Below are 19,355 nucleotides of genomic sequence, written 5' to 3'. Positions count from 1 at the left end.
AACATACTTATACTTAAAATGTATTTTCTACTTAGGGCTTTATAAAGATGCTTAAATTAAAACTTAAATCCATCTGGTGATCCTTTACAAGGGACAGATAATCTATTACAGCTCTAGTGATGTATCTCAAACGTCAACATATAGTAGGCCCTACTAAGTAAATACATTACAGCCACACTGAACTGTTCACATTTTAATTGTGAATGCATGACGGCAATCATCACAGAATGACAGCCATTAACAATAATGCACTTAGAACAGGTTATCTGAAATGTAAAACAAAATACAGCTTCAACACAGAAAGACTTTATGACTACAGTCACATTTCTTTTTAAATGACAACACAAAGAGAACATTTTTAGTGAGCATAATCCTCTTCCTGTCTCACAGGTATGGAGGAAACAGAGGCTCAGAATACGAGCATGCTACAGGTTGTATGTCTGACGGATGTTTAGGGTGTCTTGCAGCATCAGGTCACGGATTCGCCATAGTGCATCTGCCATTGTCTTGTGGGCACCCTTACTCTTCAGCCAGTGGGATGGTAGTCTGCTCTCCTGCTCTTTTGTCAAGCGCACATCTTGTTTTTGAACTGAAAGTGCAATATGATGTTGATATATGATATTCTTTCAAAGGTTTTAAGCAGTGTGTAAAAACTATGTTGATGCATTCTCGCCAAGAAGACAATCACAAACAAACACATTACATGAAAGATTACAAAGCATCAGCATTTAATCGGTGACCTTTCAAATCAGAGGTCAATGATTAGAGATGGACAAGCCAGACCCAGAAATATATATCTCCCATGCCATGTTAGCATGATCACTTTATGTAGACTTCATCACTGAAAATCAAATAACAAGATTAACCTGAGAGAGTTTGGTCCCACTTGCTAATGGAAGAGGATTCTGCAGTAAGGCCCTCGATGTATCTGAGATATGCCTCAGAGTGGAGCAGCCGCTGAGACTTGGCTGGTGGGGACACAAACACTGGGCTGGAGGGTTGCTGGAGCGCTGGCTGTCCCATCTGGCCTTGTCCTGGGTATGGTGGTGGAGCTTGCTGCCCTGGGCCCATCAAACCCATCTAACGAAACAAGAACTCTATTATTTCTGATTCAGATTGGAATTCATGCTGCTTTTCATCTTCATTAATATTTTGACCTAACTGAAACCCCAACCTGCAAATGGAGTGAGTGCCCAAACGTGTGTTGTACACAGTCTCTCGTGTCTACATGGTCTTTGTATGCCACCAAAGCAACAGCAGGTTTCATGGCGGTAATGGGGTGGAGGGGTGGGACACTAACCCAGGGCTCATACTCACCAAGAGCCCCCCCATCAGATCACAATCTTTCAGACCCCTGATGCTTGTATGAAATTAGGTTTATTTTATAAGAACATATAGTATATCACGACTGTTATATAAATGGTCCAATTTTGAATTCCAACATGATTATTTTTATTTTTCTGATTTTCTTTTCTTTTTTATCAGACATACTCTGTTACAGTCATTGACAGCCCCCAAACCTCATCAGTAGGCCTGCAAGTCAACCATTCAGATTTGATAAAATTCAGGAGTCTTGTCTCCCTCTCTGAACACATGGCAAAGCAGCAAGGCAGCAACAACTATCTTAACTCTGACATGTTCGCATTGATTACCTTTTTACAGACCCTCATAGATTACCTGAGATCCATGAATGTTTCCTGTTCCAGGTCCACCTCCCACACCACTGACACCTGTGGGGATATTCAACATCAAGACACCCATGTGCAGAAGGATACTTGATACTGGTTTGTAAATACTGCATTCGAATGCTGAGATTGATCACTGCGTATTCACATATGAATGCCAATTATGAATATTTTAATTCATATGTCAGGTTTGCTTTTTTGCTCAATGGAGACACTGAGTATCTCTCAACATGCTACCAACAAGCCTACTGGTAAATAATGGACAAATAACCAAGCCATAGTTGAGGCTATATGCTCTCAACTGACATCAACTCAAGGACCTCAGCCTATTGGTACAGGTAGCCCCTCCAGCGAGTCAGATTGGCTAACAGGAAGCAACTGCATGGCAGGTGGGGTGGCTATGACAGCACTCTTACCAAAGTATGGCATTCCAGAAAACCCAGGCATAACAGGCAGGAGATGTTGGGGAAAGACAGGCACCCCCATGTGATGTGGTGGTATGCCAGTCATACTAACCATGCCTTCAACGAGGCCCCGCATGGGAATCATAGTTGACCTATATGCACCCATCATACCTTGTTAGGAAGGAACAGTGGTAACACAAGACAGCAACATGCATCAGTCAAACATGCATCCACTACGTCACAGACAAGCATGCAGAGATTTGTTAATATATAAACTGTCATGTAATCACTCGATCATTATAATGAATGAAAATAAAGGCCACGCAAATGAAAAATGCACAATGAAAACAAGTTGGGGCACATGCACTACTATCAAGCACTAATTCATCTTTTAGTCCCAATTCTCAAATGGTGTACAGCAAACCTTGCACTTGATGTTCCTTATTCAAATACAGGCATGTGGAGTCTGCCAGGATGTAAAAGTTGAAGCATAGAGAGTTCTGTACAACATTAAAGATTTGGGCTTTTCAAATGATGTTAGAATAAACATACAATTAAATCACGACACTACAACATCACAATCATACTGACATGGGTGTGATTAGGAGATTTAAAAATGTGATTATATCTAGCAGTTCAGCTTCTTATTCCAGCCTACTAGTGTACACTGGGCATCCATCTGCATCTATGAGGGGTTACCTGACACAGGCGTCATGCTGGGATTTAGCATCCCCATGGGGGTTGCGGGAGGCACCACCCCCATCAGTGCCCCTACTGGGGTACCTGCTCTCGGGGATGTCTGATGCTGGGCCCTCTCACGCTCCTGCTGCTCAGCAACCTTAGCTGCCCGCTCTGCAGCACCATAAAGAGGAGCACAGGGTTATATGGTTCACAACTGCTGAAAAACAAGCATCTTGATCAACACAGGAGTTTAAGTTCAGTAAGTTCATGTCACCTTCATATTCAGCTTTCCTGGAGCTCTCCAGGTTCCTCCACTCTGTACCAACAAGTCGGCTCAGTTCACCAAAGGAGAAGTCTGGGTGCTGGGCTTTGATGACTGCTCGCATCTCACTGCTGAACAGGATGTACCCGCTCATGTTGATCTTCCGCTTTGATCCCTCCTTCTTTGAAAGGCCCTTTATGGATTTCGGCGTGGACTGACAACCAAACACAGGACAGGTATTCACAAAAATGCTGCAAGCCACATAATCACCTCTGCAGAGGAAATTTAAAGTTGCAATTAATTACTTCCTCACTGACCTGCGGAGGAGTGTAAGGCATGATATCCATGTCACTAGACATGGAAGATTGCATGAGAGGAAGAGACTGGTCCCCTAGCTCGCCATCATCATCCCCAAGATCCTCTAGCTCCTCATCTGTCATATCAGCAAACTTGGCTTCCAGTTCCTCAATTTTCCTGTCCAACAGAGGGGATGGCTCCTTCTGGGGAACTATGAGCTTCCTGTATACCACAATAAGAGAAAGAGAATGTGCAATTTAGTCACCTTTTTAAAACAGATCCTTCAGTTAGAAAGAAAAGCCTGTATGTAATTACATAGGATCACAGCCAAAGATGTAACTAAAAAAGAGGATGAAATGTTTCTGTACTGAGGATTAGAGCATGTTTTATTTTGTTCTTTAATAAAGGCTTTTGTCTTTACTCTCCCACTGGCATCAGGGACAAAAAAAAGTGTTTATTTCATGCACGTAAAGATTTTTCACCTAAAATAGTAGGTTTCATCCTCCACCACCTTTGCAGAGAGTGAAAAGCGCTTCAGACCCTTGAACTTCTTCATCTGCTTCTCACTCTCAATGTAGCGACTCTCACAGAGCAGGACATTCTCTTCAGGCACTTCAGTTGGCCGACATGACAGGTAGTCTTTGAAGGATGACACCACACACTTCCCTGTGAAACAAGAACACAAACTCAGAATGTAATTATTTCTATCAGCTGCATACAAGAAACTTTATACACCGCAGCATGTGGTATCCAGCTGAACCCACTGTACAGTAAGGGGCGTACCTATGATGCACGTCATAGGACAAGTCTCCTCAAGGTTGCTTAGGAACACTTCCTTCTTGTAGAACATCTTAGTGGGCTCATGCTCTGTTTCCTCTGGATGGATGAAGATTGGACCAAAAAAGTAGCCTGCTCCATCTCGCATCCACATTTTCTCAATCCTGTGCAATTTAATTTGAAAAATAAGCTGTGCTACACACACTGGAAATCAGAGAACCTTTGTATATTTGTAAACACACAACCAACATACTTCCATGCTACAGCATCAATCTCACTGTGTCCTGAATTTAAATTAAATGCTTTCATCCACTAAAGATCTATGTATTTACTCTACCTGCCCACTCGGTGGCGCACTAGTCCATGTGAACCAATGTAAACGCAGTCTCCCACTTTCAGCCACAGGTTGTTGTAGCAGAGCTGCTCGTAGTACTGACACCCTGGCTCCCCATTGGTCATATCCATTGAAACATCCTCCCTCTCCTGCAGACACAAATTGGTTTCCTGACTGTAGTTTGCATTATTTTAGGTGTCCTCTGTCAAAAAAACAAACAAACTGGCATTTACCTTGTCTATAATACCATTCGTCATTTTGCTCTCATCAGCCACCTCTGCTGGTTTCTCCTCTTGTTTGGGGGCAAACATGGATGCCACGCGAACGACAGGCAGGGGTACCTCTCTGGGAAGAAACCGAACAGAGCTCAAGGGCATGGCCCACATCTTGATCTTCTTGAAGGATTTGGACTTGGCGGAGTAGCGTGATTCACAGACATAGACATCTTCAGGTCTGAAGCCTTCCGGGTGAAGTTTGAAGTACTCCTTAAATTCAACATAACAGAAATATTTGGTCAATACACATTCAAACAACCAATGCTCAAAAACAACACTTATGTACATCAAACAAACACATAGGGAGAAGATGACATTTACCTTTACAAACATGACAACACATTTGCCCAGAATCTTGCTGACAGGAGCTTTGTTGTAGTAGTCGCTCTTAAAAACTTCCTTCTCCAAGAACTTCCGTGTGGCAAGATGAAATGTTTCATTTGGCCTGTAGAACCAGCAGCCATACAGCCACTTCTCACCTGCACTCATTAGAGGTGGAATAAAATTATTCTCATTAAAACATATGTGACTGAACTGGAAAACTAACTGAAGATCCTGTACATAACAAAAAAAAAACATCTAGCAAAAATTATCAATATGCCTTTCTTACAAAACAAATGCTAATGATAGTCTGATTACGCCAGTAAAGAGACTGACCAGTGTCATCTTGCCAAAGGCGCTCAATGTAGATAATATGAGGCTGGAGGTTTGGCTCTGCAGGCTCCACATACACATAGTCTCCCACGTGGTACATACTGTCTTTGAAGCTGCAGTCCTGACTGTACGTGCGCTGCAGGTTAGACTGCCACGATCCTCCAACAGAGTCCTCTCTCTTCTCAGCTTCTGGAAATTTACGACTGACTCAGTAACACAACAACTACAGTATACAGAGGCAAAGTCCCGCCGCAGTCCCAGTCTGCCATACTGTACATATTGTTTCTGATCTTATAAACAATATGAATGGTTAACATTGAGACACACAAATACGTTTTTTTAATCCATTTAAAAACTGTACTAGAAATTACACATATGATGTTTGTCAAAGATAATTTTGTAGGTCAAGCAAGTCTCTTATGTGTTACCAACACCAACATGGTCGTAACCTATGTTGGACTATTCCATAAACCCCAGATCACAATTATTATATAGAAATATTAAACAAAATTATTATAAATTATGTAAAAATGATTCAGCTCTCATCATTAAGTATCCTACATATCTTCTCCACAATGAGGTCTCATGGTGGTACACCAGAAGTGGAGGGACTTTGTCTCGATCTATGCTCTGACAGTGCATGATGGAACTTGTATGTACTGTGGCCTTTATGATATATATTTAACAGAATACCCCTTTTTTCCTCTTCCCTCTTGATTTTGTCCTCCTCATACTCCTTGGGAAGTTTTTCTTTCTTCTCTTTTTCCACATCACTATGCAGATGTTTGGAGGTATAGCTGAGAGCAGGAGACATCAAGATCTCCCCATTCTTACACAGCTCGTCTCTGATCCGGATGAAGAACTGCTGCAGCTCCACAGCATCTTCAAAGATCTCAGAGTCTGTCCTGTAACAAGCATATGGTGTAACAAAACTTTGGTTTCCTTTTCAATACAATAATCCTAAAACATCAGGGTACAAAAAAGGCAGTTAGGCAAGTGATCTGTGTCTGTACAGGATAGTCAACAGTACCTCACCTATTCAAACGTCTGGCCTTTTCCAGCACTTCAAACATGTGGTCCTGGAACACATCCAGCCGTTTATACCGCCCTCGATCCACATTATTTCTGATAATTTCAAAATTAAGTTGTGGCTTCTCAGGATTTGCAGGATCTACGGCGGGAATCTCTGCGAGGGAATCACTGTAGCAACGGCCCTCATCATCCTGGTGACCGAGCACGGAGACAAAGAGGCTGCGGATGAGTTCCTGGATGAGGCGGGGCACGTCTGGAACATGGGCATCATCCCCGCCCTCCAGGTCACGCCTCGTCTCTAACAGCACTCTGTGCAACACCAGGGCGTCTCGGTAAATCAGAGACTCAGGCTCGTTGTAAGTACAGGCGTTGTTGAACATGAGCACCAAGTCCTCCACCAGCGCGTCCACATCCTGGTACTTATTAGCCAACATGTGGCTCTTGATTTTCTCCATGTCCACAGGTTTCTTGATGGCGATGTAGTAATCAGGCAGCTCGGCGCGAGACGGCAGCCGCAGGAAGATTGTGCTGAGGCGACGGCCTCGTTTATCTGTGTAGTTTTTGACCGCCTCATAAAGCTCATTCAGCTTCTGCTGTAAGGGTGTTAAGTACTTGGACTTCTTCAGAGTAATGCTGTTCTTTCCTACAGGCAAACAAAATGTGTGTGTGTTACTGATCAATGCTCCCACTGCTTGACAGTTAACTAAACCATACATTTGTTTGAACATACTTATTTTCAACTTTGGGGACATCACATCATCGTCATCGGTCGCTGGACCAAGATCTTTGCGTCTGTCTTTCATAATCTTCTCTAGAACGCCAGCATCATTGTAGACCTTGAACATGAATAAGAAGTTAATTATAAGGTTAAAGTTCACAACAGTAATCTCTAATCTTTGTAAACATTCAGATTTCTATTTTAGTCTGATTATCTATCTTTGGGTGAATTCTTTTACACAACAGGAAACAAATGTGCTTTCAGACTTGGGGAAGTCTGAAAGCACATTTGTTTCAATGCTAAAGAACAATGAATAGTTGAGGTGGACGGAAACAGCAAACAGGTCTTACCTGGGAGCCTTCTTCATTGTAGTGTCGAGCATTGCGGAACATCAGCTTCATATCCTCCACCATTGCGTCTTCAGTCATGTACTTGTCTGAGCGGATGTTGTGTTCAATGGTCCTGAGGTCCATTGGCTCCAGGATGACCTTGTAGTAGTCGGGATAGTCTTTTTTCGAGGGCTTGACCATGAAGAGGTCACACAGTCTCCGACCGGTGCCAGCTTCTCGCGCCTCGGTCACAGCAGCTAAGAGGGCTTTCATTCGGTTTTTCTTTGTATTCTTCTTGTGACTGTAAACAGAATACAGGTCAAACCCACGCAAAACACCAAAGTAACGACACAGAGTTGAGTGAATAAAATGTGAGAAAGTGCACACCTTTTTCTTTTTGTGCTACTGGTGTCAGACGTGGCAGAGGAGAGCATGCTGTCTCCATCGTCATCATCTCTCTGCAAGAGCTCTTTTCTCTTCATCTACACAGATAACAGGTGATAGGTGCTGTATATACACACTGTATGTATCAAATGGTTATAATGCCTCTTAAAATACCACAACTTTGACAAGTTTGCTTTGGAACTGACCTGCTGAATGTGTTGGAGTTTGAGTGCACGCTTGTAGATGGACGAGTGAGGAACATTGTAGCGTTTGGCATTCTCAAACATCAGCGTCAGGTCAGAGTCAATGTGCTCAACACTCTCATATTCGCTGCTCTTCATCTTGTTCCTAATTGATGATGAAATACAAAAATAGCTCATTTAAATTGGTATTAAATCCCTGAATCAATACCGAATACCTTATTTTGCAATTTTTGCCAAGCATTTTCCAGTTTTCCATTAATTAATTTTTAAAAAACACCTTGATGCAAACAGTATGTCAAAGCATATTAAATCTGTGTTTAATCATGGTGGTGATACCACCGGTGGAAAAGTTGATGTATTCGTGTACTAATTGTGTCACAGTGTTAGATCATACTTGATCTGATGTAAGCAGATGGGGTGACTGATCTGGTGGTAGTAGTCGGGGTAGTCCTTCCTGGATGGCAGCTGCAGGAAAGGCTCAGAGATGAGCTGGCCCTGACTGTTCCTGGCACCTCGCACAGCCTCATACAACTGGAAGATGGGATTACTCATGTCCATGTTAGAGCTCATACTCTCTGCCTCAGATTCCCCCTCATCATAGTGGACAGAACCTGAGAAATAAAAGAGGAGATGAATAAGAAAATGAAACACCCATCAATAACAACTCATGGTACAGAGCATCTTTATCAGTGCCCAGTGGATGTGTATACGAGGGTAATGGAGTGAAGATGTACCAGAGAGGATGCCTTCCTCATCGCTTTCGTACTGAAGAGCCATGGTGATAGCTGAGAGGCGGTCTGCTTGGGCACACCTTCTGTTCCTGACAGAGATGGAACAAGAAGAACGACAGAAGTAACCCCAATGTTAAAATGTCTTTATTCCATTATATTCCCAGCGTTGTCTGTTCTTTACCTGATGCGAATGCTGGACTTGATCGGTTCTCCGTGTTCCATCTCCGACTTCTTTTGTGCAAAAATCTTCTTGATGGTGTTTGCATCCTGAAACATGTAAGTAGATCACAAATATGTACATTAAATACTGCTAATGACTTACGACGTGCATCATATTCTCAGTTACACACTCACCTTAAACACTTGTGATCCAGGCTCATTATAAGTTCTGGCATTCTTAACGAGCAAATCTATATCTTTAGCCATGGCACTGACACTCGTGTAGTGGCCCAACTAAAAGCAAAGATATTTATTGGACATCGTATTAACAAAATCAAAATGTTGGAAAATATTTTTAAAAAAGAAATATTCAGTGAAGGAGGCATAATAACATACCTGGATCTTCTGAGCAATGATTTTCAGATCTATTGGTTCCTTTATGATGGCATAATAATCTGGGTATTGCTAAATGAATAAAGGTAAGTAAGGAAAGTAACTCATTTCATAGGTAATGTCAAACTTTATTTGTCAGTATATTTTTACATAGAAAAATTCCGAAATTCTTCTTTGCACTTAACCCCTCGCTGAATGAACATACACATGCAACATGCAGCGCAACACACAGGAGCAGTGGGCTGCCACGTCAGGCGCCCGCGGAGTAGTTGGGGGGGTGAGTGATCAATCAAGCTGAGGTGCTGAGGTGCCCTTGAGCTTGATTGATCAATCTAACCCCCCCCCCCCACAAAGTTTTTTCCTGCTGGTCCGGGAGGGACCCTCCCGTCACAAGCCCCCAAAACCCCTGAAGGCACAATGACGGTGTTCATACCATTTTGGAGGGAAGCTTCTGGAACAGCTCGCTAACCAGACGGCCAGTGGGCTCAGTATAAGACACGACAGCATCAAGGAGCTGCTCGAGGACATCTTTCAAGCAGGTAGGTGCACTCTGTGACACACAAGACGTCATACGGTTTTACGCCGTTTACACAGTTTATGCTGTTTATCATATCTTCAATTGGTAAATTATTTATTGATTATTATGCATGGAAGGAACGAATGTAGCAACAACTTCAAAAGTTCTCAAATTCACCAAACTAACTTATCACTAACTCTAACCTAAATTGGAATAATATAATAAAGCTGTGTTATGAGTAAGGTGTGTGTTTCTCACCTCATCCTCAGTGGATCCTCCAGGATTGTCTTGCGCATCATACCCATCTTCATCATCCTCCTCATATTCCCCTCGCTGAACAAATTCATTCTTGGTCCGCAGGTAAAGATCCCACAATTTACAGGCTGCCCTGTACTCAGGACTGTCAGACTAGAAGAACACAAACAATACATATTCATACAGCTTCATAGCCTGAGCTATGCAAAGGTATAAGTACTGCCCACAGAAATACGCGCAAACGCTTACCTTGTAATATGTTTTCGCATTGTTGAATAACAGTTGAAAGTCACTGGTGAGTTGTTCAACATCATCATACTCCTCCATCTTTAATTTCTGCTGGATCTTCATCATGTCAATAGGCTGAGACACTACGTGGTAATAGTCCGGTTGATTCCTGTAAGAAAAGAGTCTCATGTTTGTTACATTGCTTGACTGATATTAAGGGATGTCATTATCTGCACTTATCTAATCACCACTCATCCCTTTCCTCACCTTCGTTTGGGGGCTCTGATAAACAGCTCACACAGCATCCTGCCCTGGTCATCCTTGTAATCTCTGATTGTGTTGTACAGTTCATGACATACAGCAATCTGCAAGGCAGGGAGTAAACACTGAAAAATATCCACATTCTTTGCCATGTCAACTATTTAATCTGTGCAGGATTCATTCTGAGAGTATGTTAAACAAAGAACAGTGACTGAACAATAAAAAAATTACAGGATCCACAGTTGGAATGTTTGAGGTCCTTCTCCTCTTTCTCCCCACTGTAGACACTAACGATGATGTCTGGCTATCGTCAAAATCTCCTCCACTCACACTGCTAGAGGGGGATGTCGCCCGTCTCCTTTTCAAGGCCATGACGAACCCCTGAGTAAAAGAGCCATGGAGAAATCTTGTAAGAGAGCGAGAAACATTACACACCCAGTTTTCCAGCAGTATCCAAACAGTGTATAAATTACAGAGTGAGAAAATAACCTCAGTGATGGATGCTGTCTGTGCAGCCAGTTACACCTGCTGATTGTACTGACCGCTCATGACACCACATGATACAGAACATTTCCTCTCTGAAAAGCAGTGCTGCTCCTTAAAGATTCCCCCTCAAAACAGTGTTTTTATTTATATAATAAAGTATTTTCATTGTAAAACATAACTACAGATAGAATTTAGAACTACAGCTAGAACCGGAAGAACTTTTCTTTCCTGTTAGTTGTTCCCATGTTTGCTAAAAGTGTTCTATTTATAAAAGGCCTTTTGAAGCAGATGTTTTAATTATATATAAATATAATTATAATAAATATATTTAGTAAAATAAAATGAGACAGAGACAGATGAGGGATCATTCTAAACTGTTCATTAACTAATTAAGAATGGAGTACTAAGATATCTCTTTCAAGATGGTAGAAATTTTTTAAATAAAAAATGTAGGAATATTTTAGTTACAGTTTAGTTACAGTAAAATTTTCCTCATTGTAAAATGTAACATTAATGTTATGTGTATTGGAAGCAGGGCCATAAGTATGGGATCCCTCACATGTCATGCATGATGAGTCATTTCATGTCACCTCAAATAAACTTTGAACCCTAATTTAAAGCCTTTTTCTGAGGCAATCAGATAAATTCTAATCATTTTAGACAAATTCCCCTCTCAGGTGGCAACGGATATAAGCAATACTAGGGTGTTTTTCCACAAACACTATTCTTCTATCCGGTTTTATGGTCTTTACGAAGATAAAGGTGACAACAACACCGGCTGGCTATCATTAACGGGGGCGGGGGCGGCATTTCTACCGCCGGACACCAAAGATGCGGGCATGTCTGTAGGTCTGATTAACCAAACATGTCAACCGCTGCCTCTAATGTCATCTAGCTGCGCGCAGACTGCAGTACGGTGAGCTCACATCAGCACTAAGCTAGCATGCAGAGCAGCAGCTGTCCTCGTACCTGTCACTCAGGGCGGACAGGTACAGAGCACTTAACGGCTAACGTTAGCTCCAGTTAACGGTTAGCCTTTATCGTGTACTTAGAGCCGAGACAAAGGCATCACTGTAAGACACTGTAACGTCTAAGGTTACAAAGCTATCGTTAAGTGAATCGACGACACTTGGATGGAAGATATTTCTGTTTACGTTTCAGTCCACTCCACATAGGTGTTTGCTTACCTTCTGTGAGCACGTTATAAGACCCACAAAATCTTAACCATCAAGAAAACCAATCACTTATCGATTTTAGACAGGGGGGTCTCAAGTGTGAAGCGACCAACAATTTAAGCACCACTTCCGTTTCTTCGCCATCAGAATAAAAGCGTATATAACTTTTAAGTGTGTTTTACATCATTCTAACGATTGTTTCCTCTTCTTTCACTTAAATGTGTGGCTTGTTCGATAAGCAGGTCACATAATGGTGATCATTTTAGTATTTAGAGCCCAAATCCATGACACAAACATAAAACAAAACGTGTAAACGACGACGTTACCGACCGAGTTCCTGTTAGTTAATTTCGAATTTACACATCAACCAAGTCATTATCAAACCTACAGCTACAACAAATAAAACATCGCTTAGGTCAAGGAATCGTTACCGTCGACATGAGTCCAGTTTCAAATCATTCTTCACACATTTTAGGCCCTATATTTTACATGTTAAAAAAAAAATTTTATCATGGAAAATTTTTACGGTTGCCATGTCAGCAGACTCATCCTGAAAATTCAAAATGACAACACAGAAACAAATTGGCCGGCAGAATCGTTGTCTTATGCCTGAAGTTGATCAGAACTGATATCGTATTCAAGCAATATATGTAAAGCTATTATAAAGGAAACAGGCTTAAGAAATGACTAACTGTCAAATGGTCATTTGTCATCTTCATACAGGCAAAAAAAATGTCTTCAGCTCTTCTCCCTGACAATTTGTAATTAAGTCTAGGTCGTCCATTTATTCAGCAGTTTACAAGTTGTCCTGCTATTTATTTTAACTGGATGAACAGACAATCCAAGAACATTAATATGTGTCAGTAAGTCAATAAGGTGTAGTGGACAAGACTGAATTTCATTTTTGAGGAAAACCTGAACCCCACATTAAAGGAGATAATCACCTTCTTGTTTATACAGTTAAACACCAACATGTGGGGTTAAGAACTTTGCTCAAGGGCATCCAAATTTTTCCTACCTTCAAGTCACCAAATTGTGAATTTTGAATTGTATAAAAGTAGAGGTACAATCCTGAGTTTGACTATGTATGGCTTTATTCCTAACTGAAAACCATCTTTATGTAGGTGACTACAACTTCCGATCACTGACAGTAACCCACAGAGCACATTTCTGAGTTGTCTGTGGATAGAAGAGGGAGAGTCTTATTTTTCTTGCCATGAGATTATTTTTTTAGTTGGCCATTTAATCTATGAACCCCGTGGAAACACAGTGAAATTAATATTTCAGTGCATACCAGTTTCTTGTCTGAAACTATGAAAATTAAGAAGAACATGAACATGATGCTTTCATCATGTATGTTATGTTGGGTAGCAGGGTTACTGTTTAAAAAAATATCTATAAATATCTATTTGTTATACAGTATGTTTATACATTAATTTGTCATTTTATGTTCAGCACTCACATTTCAATGCTGTATTGAATCTGTATGTTTTTCTTTCTCTTCTCTTTTCTTTTTTCTTGTTTATGTTTTGTTTTACACAAATGTGGTATGTGTTTATTGTTTATGAGAGAATTAAATAAATAAAATAAAATCAATGAAACAATCTAATTTACCCCAGAAGATGGTGGTAATGCGCCATCCAGGACCCCAGCTGCCTCCGACCATAATGCTGCCTTCAAGCGTCAAAGAAGCGGAGGGAAAAGCCGACGAAGAAGAAGAAGCGGACCGGAGCAGGAAGTGTATGTTCGTCGGTCCATGTGTTGCCGTTCACTGGCTCATTCATTATCCAAACGACAACTTTAACTACATAACATATTGTATTTTCTCACGGATCACGAAACATCACTGTGATTTCAGGACACGTATACACATTTCGCGCGAAATAAGCCAAAGAAAAGCGGTGTCGTTTCTGCAAGTAGACAGTAACTAACGCTAGCTAGCTAACAGAAAAATAAAAAAAAGTCACATTGGAGACACTCAACTCCGCTATCTGAATGAAAAGTGCAGTGGATGCTAGCATGATCAAGGAAAACCGGTGGAACATACCGCCCAATGCTCCAGCATGCATGGAGAAGCATCTGTGCTCGGCGCAATACAGAGCAGGTAGGTAACAAGGCAAGCTAGCTGAAGGTTACACATGTAAACACGTGGTGCAGCTACTTGGTTATTATTAGTCTGAGTCTGTTTGCATCTGTGCTGATTTTCAGTGGTCCTATGGCAATTTGCTGTGTGTATATATGTCTTCTGATTTGTGAAATAAATGAACATTTTTTTGTTCACAAAAGTTGGGCACATTCAGCAGGCCAGCTCGGTTCTTCGCTCTCTTGCAGGTGTCCAGATGATAGGCAGGCGTGTGTAAAACTTTGCATATGCAGATCTCTGCAGATTGGCTACAGATGGATTCAGTAGCGCTTAACGGCTTACTTAATTATTTGTCAGTTTGTTTGGTTTTTAGCGTTATTATGATTGTTTCTCTTCACAGATGGCACTCTGCTGCTTGGTGCCTCCAGCCTCAGTGGCAGGAGCTGGCAGGGATCCGTTTGGATCTACAGTGACCCTGCGAAGGCCCCCAATGAGGAACTCTGCAAAGCTGGTGTGCAGACTGAGGCTGGAGTCACAGATGTCAAATGGGTGTCAGAAAAGGGTGTTGTTGTTGCTTCAGACTCAGGTAAGAAGCAGTTTCCCGACAATTACTGGTCTTGAGACTTGAAAATCTGATTGGATTTTGTTTGTGCAGGTGCCTTGGAGTTCTGGGAACTGGCAGAGGATGAACGCCTGCTCCTGAATCGCTTCACTAAATACGAACACGACCACATTGTCACAACAGTGAGCCCGGTTACTGGAGCAAGCAGTGCTGTCACTGGTAGCATGGACTGTCGGTTAGATGCTATTTTACTCTGATGTATTTGCACAGTCACCTGAAGTGTCGCTGCAGAACAGAAGCATGTTGATGATTTGAAAACTTGGCATTATGTCTTTGTTAGTCACTTTTTTAAACCTTCTGTCATTGCAATGCTTCTGTTTTCCTTTCTTCACAACAGAATTAAAGTCTGGGATCTCAGTCAGGAGACGGTCGTCACTACCTACAGTGGTGAGGAAACCCTTCCAAACTGAATGTTTGGGTTTTTTTGTTTTTTTAACAAATCAAATTATGTTCAGATAAAGTTATCTTAGTGTTTAGTATATTTTTTTATCTGTCCAAAAACTTTTTCCACTGAAGTTAAGTAGAAAGATAAATCATCTCTTTGTTTAGCATAAGAACCATTCTATTGGTTCACATGTCCCCTGTTATTTACACACTATTTTATAACAATAATGGATATTAAATTCTTCTCTTAAACTCTAAACTGAGTGCTTTCTAGTGATGTACAAAGTACAGTTGCATGATGAACCATCTTATTGGAAGAATGTGATTTTGTCATTTCAGCAGTAATAAAAAAAAAAAAAATGAAAATGCTTATTCTTAACGGTAAGAACCAACAACTAAATATGTCTCTTTTTTTTCCCACCAGTGCACACACAGCCTATCAACTGTGTTGCATGCAGTCCTACAGACGAGTCTCTCTTCCTCTCGTGTGGTCAGGTAGGATACCAATCATTAGTTTGCATGCATTGTTGTAAACACAACTGGTAACATCAAATAACTGGCTTCTTTTTGCAACAATGCTGCATAAGTTCAAGGGGTGTGACCATCACCTGCTGAGGTGAAATTTGCATCAAAGTGAAACCATGCAAAATGAATTTGCTCATGTTATTCTCTAATGTCCCGCAAGTGTGACTGTACCCTAATCATGCATATTTAAAGGATTAATTGGTTTTCCTGTGTTGTAACATAAGAAATCTACATTAAATAGAAAACCGTAGGACTGCACTTGCGTTCATTCAAAGTCAACGTGTTGTTCTCCTCCATGTCTCAGGATGGTCGTGTGCTGATGTGGGACACGAGAAAGCCAAACAAACCTGCCTCTAGAATAGGTGAGCAACACATCCCAGCTTAAACCTCCACGTTCAGACATTTTTGGCAGGTTGTTTATTTTGGATTTTATTTAGCTACAGTGAAAATTACCATCGCTGCAAGTTAAGTGTGTAACCTACCTAGTGGGTGTTTTTCTAACAAGTCTCGATCTAATAACTGCTGATCCAAGAATCTTGTGCTCTAAGTAATTTGTTACCAATCATACCACTTTATTTCCAACAAAGTATGTAAGTAAATGGGTAAATTGATTTTATCAAAGTCAAACACCAGTCCAGTGGTAAGTTGGGAGATTTTTGGGTGGCTCATATTCAGACCCATACCTCCCCAGAGAGGAAATGAAAGATGTCTCGCTGGAATCTTGCGTACAAGTCTGCTCTACTTTTGTCATCACTGCTTATCCTGAAATGCATCCACAGTCCTGACATTGCTCTTCCTCTGCCTGCTTAATCAGCTCACGTGATGAGAGGTTAACTTCACATATGGAGTGTAGTTGCATCAGAGTACCTTTAGGATTACAAGTATGTGAGCACAGTATTGGACCTTTGCTCAATATTGATTTGCACACTTAATTCTGCTGCTGTCTTTGTTTGCGTCTCAGATGTCGAGTCCCCCAGATGCTCCCCCACCACTGTAGCCTGGCACCCCCACCACAGGAGCAGCATTGCTTTTGGTAAGGCCCAGCAACAGATTATTGATCGATGGAGATATTAGTAGTCCATGTGTGTTTGATCGTATTTATTGGGTTTCAGGTGATGAGCTGGGCAGAGTGACTGTGATGGACTTCCTGGGCACAGAGCCGACCCGCGTGGAGAAAGTCCACAGCCGCAGAGTTAATGGGCTCGCCTTCTCTACACATGGGTGAACAGAAATTCTGGCATATTGTCATTACATCTTTAATGGCCTCTGTGCAAAATTTTAACTACTTATTTCTCCCATCCCAGTGCCTCCATGCTAGCCTCCATAAGTGATGATTGTTCCCTTGCTGTTTTGAACTCTGAACTGCAAGAAATGTGAGTCTGTGCTCTTCACACTGAAACACCTGCCTTAATCTCCTGTGCCATTAAAAATACTAATCACACATTCTTCTTCTGCAGACTTAGAGATCGGCGACACCAGGACTTTGTCAAAGGTGTGTGCTGGCTCCATGGTGGCTCTGACACTCTCACAACCGTAGGCTGGGATCACATTGTGCTTCATCATACAGTGGGTTCATCTACTGGAGCTCCCAACTCCTCCTCCTCATAGAACCTCCAGTCACTAACATACCTTGAAAGAGTGTGGTTTAAAAGTAAATATCACTCTACCAACCCCCATTTCTGAGGAGTGTCCATTTATATCTAAAAAGAAAAATCTAATATGTCAGTCAGGAAATATAGATTGAGATGTTTCATTGTCAATAAGTAGATCTCTGCACAGTATTTGGACTTAAGCTCCCCCAGTCCTAGCTTGGGTGCATTACTACGTTACTCTCCTCTGTCTCGCTGTGGTGGACTTCTTTCATGCTCTTACTGCATTTCCATGTGTAACTACACTTAAGGCAACCCATTTGTAATGCTTAATTTTACATTAAAGTTAACTTTATGTTGTGATAGCAAGTGCATTTGTGTTTCCTAGAATCTGTCATATGCCAAAAACTGTCAAACTGTATGAAGAAACTGGAGTCTGAAAGTTCAGAGGAGGAGAAGAATGAGAGTTAATGGCAAGAGCGTGTCCTGATGTAACTGTGGCAGACCCCATTTATCTACTGCTGGGTCAAAAGAGGCTAGTGTGTGACAAGAGCAGGCAGTCAGCTCAGAAGTTAACAAGATTACATGTGTTATTTGCAGTGCGAGTGGCAGGTAAGGTCATTTTATCAATCTGTGGTTCTGACTTTGCAGATTAGACTTAGATACCATAGTCATTTTTACAGAGCACCAGCACAGTGTATTGTTGCCAAAACAATAGACATTATAAGTGAAGATTTAGACAAAACACTGAAGCAGTCGAACAGTCAGGCTCACAAGAATTGGATGTTGTTTTTAATACCTTATGGTGATGTGCTGGTGGAGGCCAAACAAGCCTGCATCTTGAATAGGTGAGCAGCACGCCCCAGCTTAAACAACCAGATTCAAACACTTTTGGCAGGTTGTTTAGTATTGGATTTACTTTAGCTACGGTGAAAATTTGAGAGATAAGCGTATAACCAGTGTATTGGTCTTGTCACTGTTGATCCAGGAATCTTATACTGTAAATAATTTGTTACTGCAGATCCCACTTTATTTTTGACATGAATGCTGTAGCCAGAGGTGTTATGTTTTCAGGTTGTCCATTCATATTGTTGTGAATGTGTTGTGAATGTCACATTTCGCACAAATGTGCACTCGGACCCAAAGATGAACTGATTATATTTTGGTGGTCAAAAGTCACTATGACCCCACTCAAACCGTTTTTAGCCATAACTCAAGAAGTCTAATTGTGACAAAATAATTATTAAGCTAATTATGACTAAATTTCGCGGTGGTAATTCTAATTTTTTCAGTAGTGTTTTCCAAGTTACAGGTACTTTTAATCCAGTTACTGATATCACCAAAGAAGGAGACTTAGACTTATCATGCTGGCACTTAACGTTTTATTCCCTCTGTCATCAAACTACAAGGGGCAGTGTCTCGCCATTACTGTTATGTTTGGTGCTGTCATGAGAATAAGTCACTTTCATTGTCATAATTAATGGCAAAATTATTCTCCAGAAAACAGCTGTTCATTTAGCGCTTGGTGGAAACGCTGAGCTAACATATAAATGCCTCGTTAATCTATCCATTTAAAAATACATATCTGGTTAAAGAGCCCCATTGACTTTTGAATTCATTTGCAGCTACACTCGTATGATGAGATGCCAGAGTTGTGATTATTGTCAGTTAAAGCCTGTATTTAAGTTGTCAGCGATGTCTTTTGAGATGTGATTAATTTCACAAAGGCTTTCATGCTGAGATCTGGAGCATTCCTTGAATGGCTTGTCACTACATTAGAGAAAAGATGTTAATGCTATTTGAGATATTGCTTGTTATAAACTTGGTGCTTCCCCTACTTATCTTTTCCCCAATTACATGAACTAAAGTTCGGCTGACATGCCATTTTTGTCTTTTCTGGAGTAAAATGTCT

The 19,355-nt window shown here is 41.2% G+C and overlaps 2 protein-coding genes across 2 annotated transcripts; one reads left to right on the top strand and one right to left on the bottom strand.

Moving 5' to 3' along the window:
- Positions 1 to 178: 178 nt before the first annotated feature.
- Positions 179 to 12,692, bottom strand: LOC124056405 (protein polybromo-1-like). The gene is made up of 30 exons (XM_046383813.1): positions 12,672 to 12,692; positions 10,811 to 10,960; positions 10,586 to 10,683; positions 10,340 to 10,487; positions 10,094 to 10,243; positions 9,752 to 9,868; positions 9,322 to 9,390; positions 9,121 to 9,219; positions 8,948 to 9,033; positions 8,770 to 8,855; positions 8,430 to 8,646; positions 8,039 to 8,180; positions 7,836 to 7,930; positions 7,470 to 7,749; positions 7,132 to 7,237; positions 6,405 to 7,044; positions 6,063 to 6,274; positions 5,373 to 5,558; positions 5,037 to 5,194; positions 4,674 to 4,925; positions 4,444 to 4,589; positions 4,113 to 4,270; positions 3,812 to 3,995; positions 3,350 to 3,551; positions 3,045 to 3,246; positions 2,789 to 2,941; positions 2,102 to 2,260; positions 1,678 to 1,730; positions 867 to 1,080; positions 179 to 589 (listed from the first exon to the last, which is right to left on the bottom strand). The coding sequence occupies exons 1-30, from the start codon at positions 12,678 to 12,680 to the stop codon at positions 426 to 428; spliced, it is 4,935 nt and encodes a 1,644-aa protein (XP_046239769.1). The 5' UTR covers positions 12,681 to 12,692; the 3' UTR covers positions 179 to 425.
- Positions 12,693 to 13,923: 1,231 nt separating this feature from the next.
- On the top strand, positions 13,924 to 17,812 carry wdr77 (WD repeat domain 77). Its single transcript, XM_046383817.1, has 10 exons — positions 13,924 to 14,344; positions 14,724 to 14,909; positions 14,979 to 15,120; positions 15,283 to 15,332; positions 15,754 to 15,824; positions 16,159 to 16,216; positions 16,816 to 16,887; positions 16,967 to 17,075; positions 17,159 to 17,227; positions 17,312 to 17,812. The coding sequence occupies exons 1-10, from the start codon at positions 14,236 to 14,238 to the stop codon at positions 17,460 to 17,462; spliced, it is 1,017 nt and encodes a 338-aa protein (XP_046239773.1). The 5' UTR covers positions 13,924 to 14,235; the 3' UTR covers positions 17,463 to 17,812.
- Positions 17,813 to 19,355: the final 1,543 nt, after the last annotated feature.

The sequence above is a fragment of the Scatophagus argus genome, chromosome 3 (assembly GCF_020382885.2).
Source record: "Scatophagus argus isolate fScaArg1 chromosome 3, fScaArg1.pri, whole genome shotgun sequence".
Taxonomy (NCBI): domain Eukaryota; kingdom Metazoa; phylum Chordata; class Actinopteri; family Scatophagidae; genus Scatophagus; species Scatophagus argus.
The sequence above is the reverse complement of the archived record's forward strand: the minus strand, read 5'-3'. Positions and strand labels throughout refer to the sequence as shown.

Bases quoted from the DNA above. Each gene is read 5' to 3' on its own strand.
- LOC124056405 (XM_046383813.1), bottom strand. The intron at 9,869-10,093 runs GTGAGAAACACA...TGTGTGTCACAG, and splicing joins GAGGATCCACTGAGGATGAG to AGTGCACCTACCTGCTTGAA. The intron at 7,238-7,469 runs GTAAGACCTGTT...TTCATGTTCAAG, and splicing joins ACAATGAAGAAGGCTCCCAG to GTCTACAATGATGCTGGCGT.
- wdr77 (XM_046383817.1), top strand. From the start codon at position 14,236: ATGAAAAGTGCAGTGGATGCTAGCATGATCAAGGAAAACCGGTGGAAC. The intron at 14,910-14,978 runs GTAAGAAGCAGT...TTGTTTGTGCAG, and splicing joins TGTTGTTGCTTCAGACTCAG to GTGCCTTGGAGTTCTGGGAA. The intron at 15,825-16,158 runs GTAGGATACCAA...TCCATGTCTCAG, and splicing joins TCTTCCTCTCGTGTGGTCAG to GATGGTCGTGTGCTGATGTG.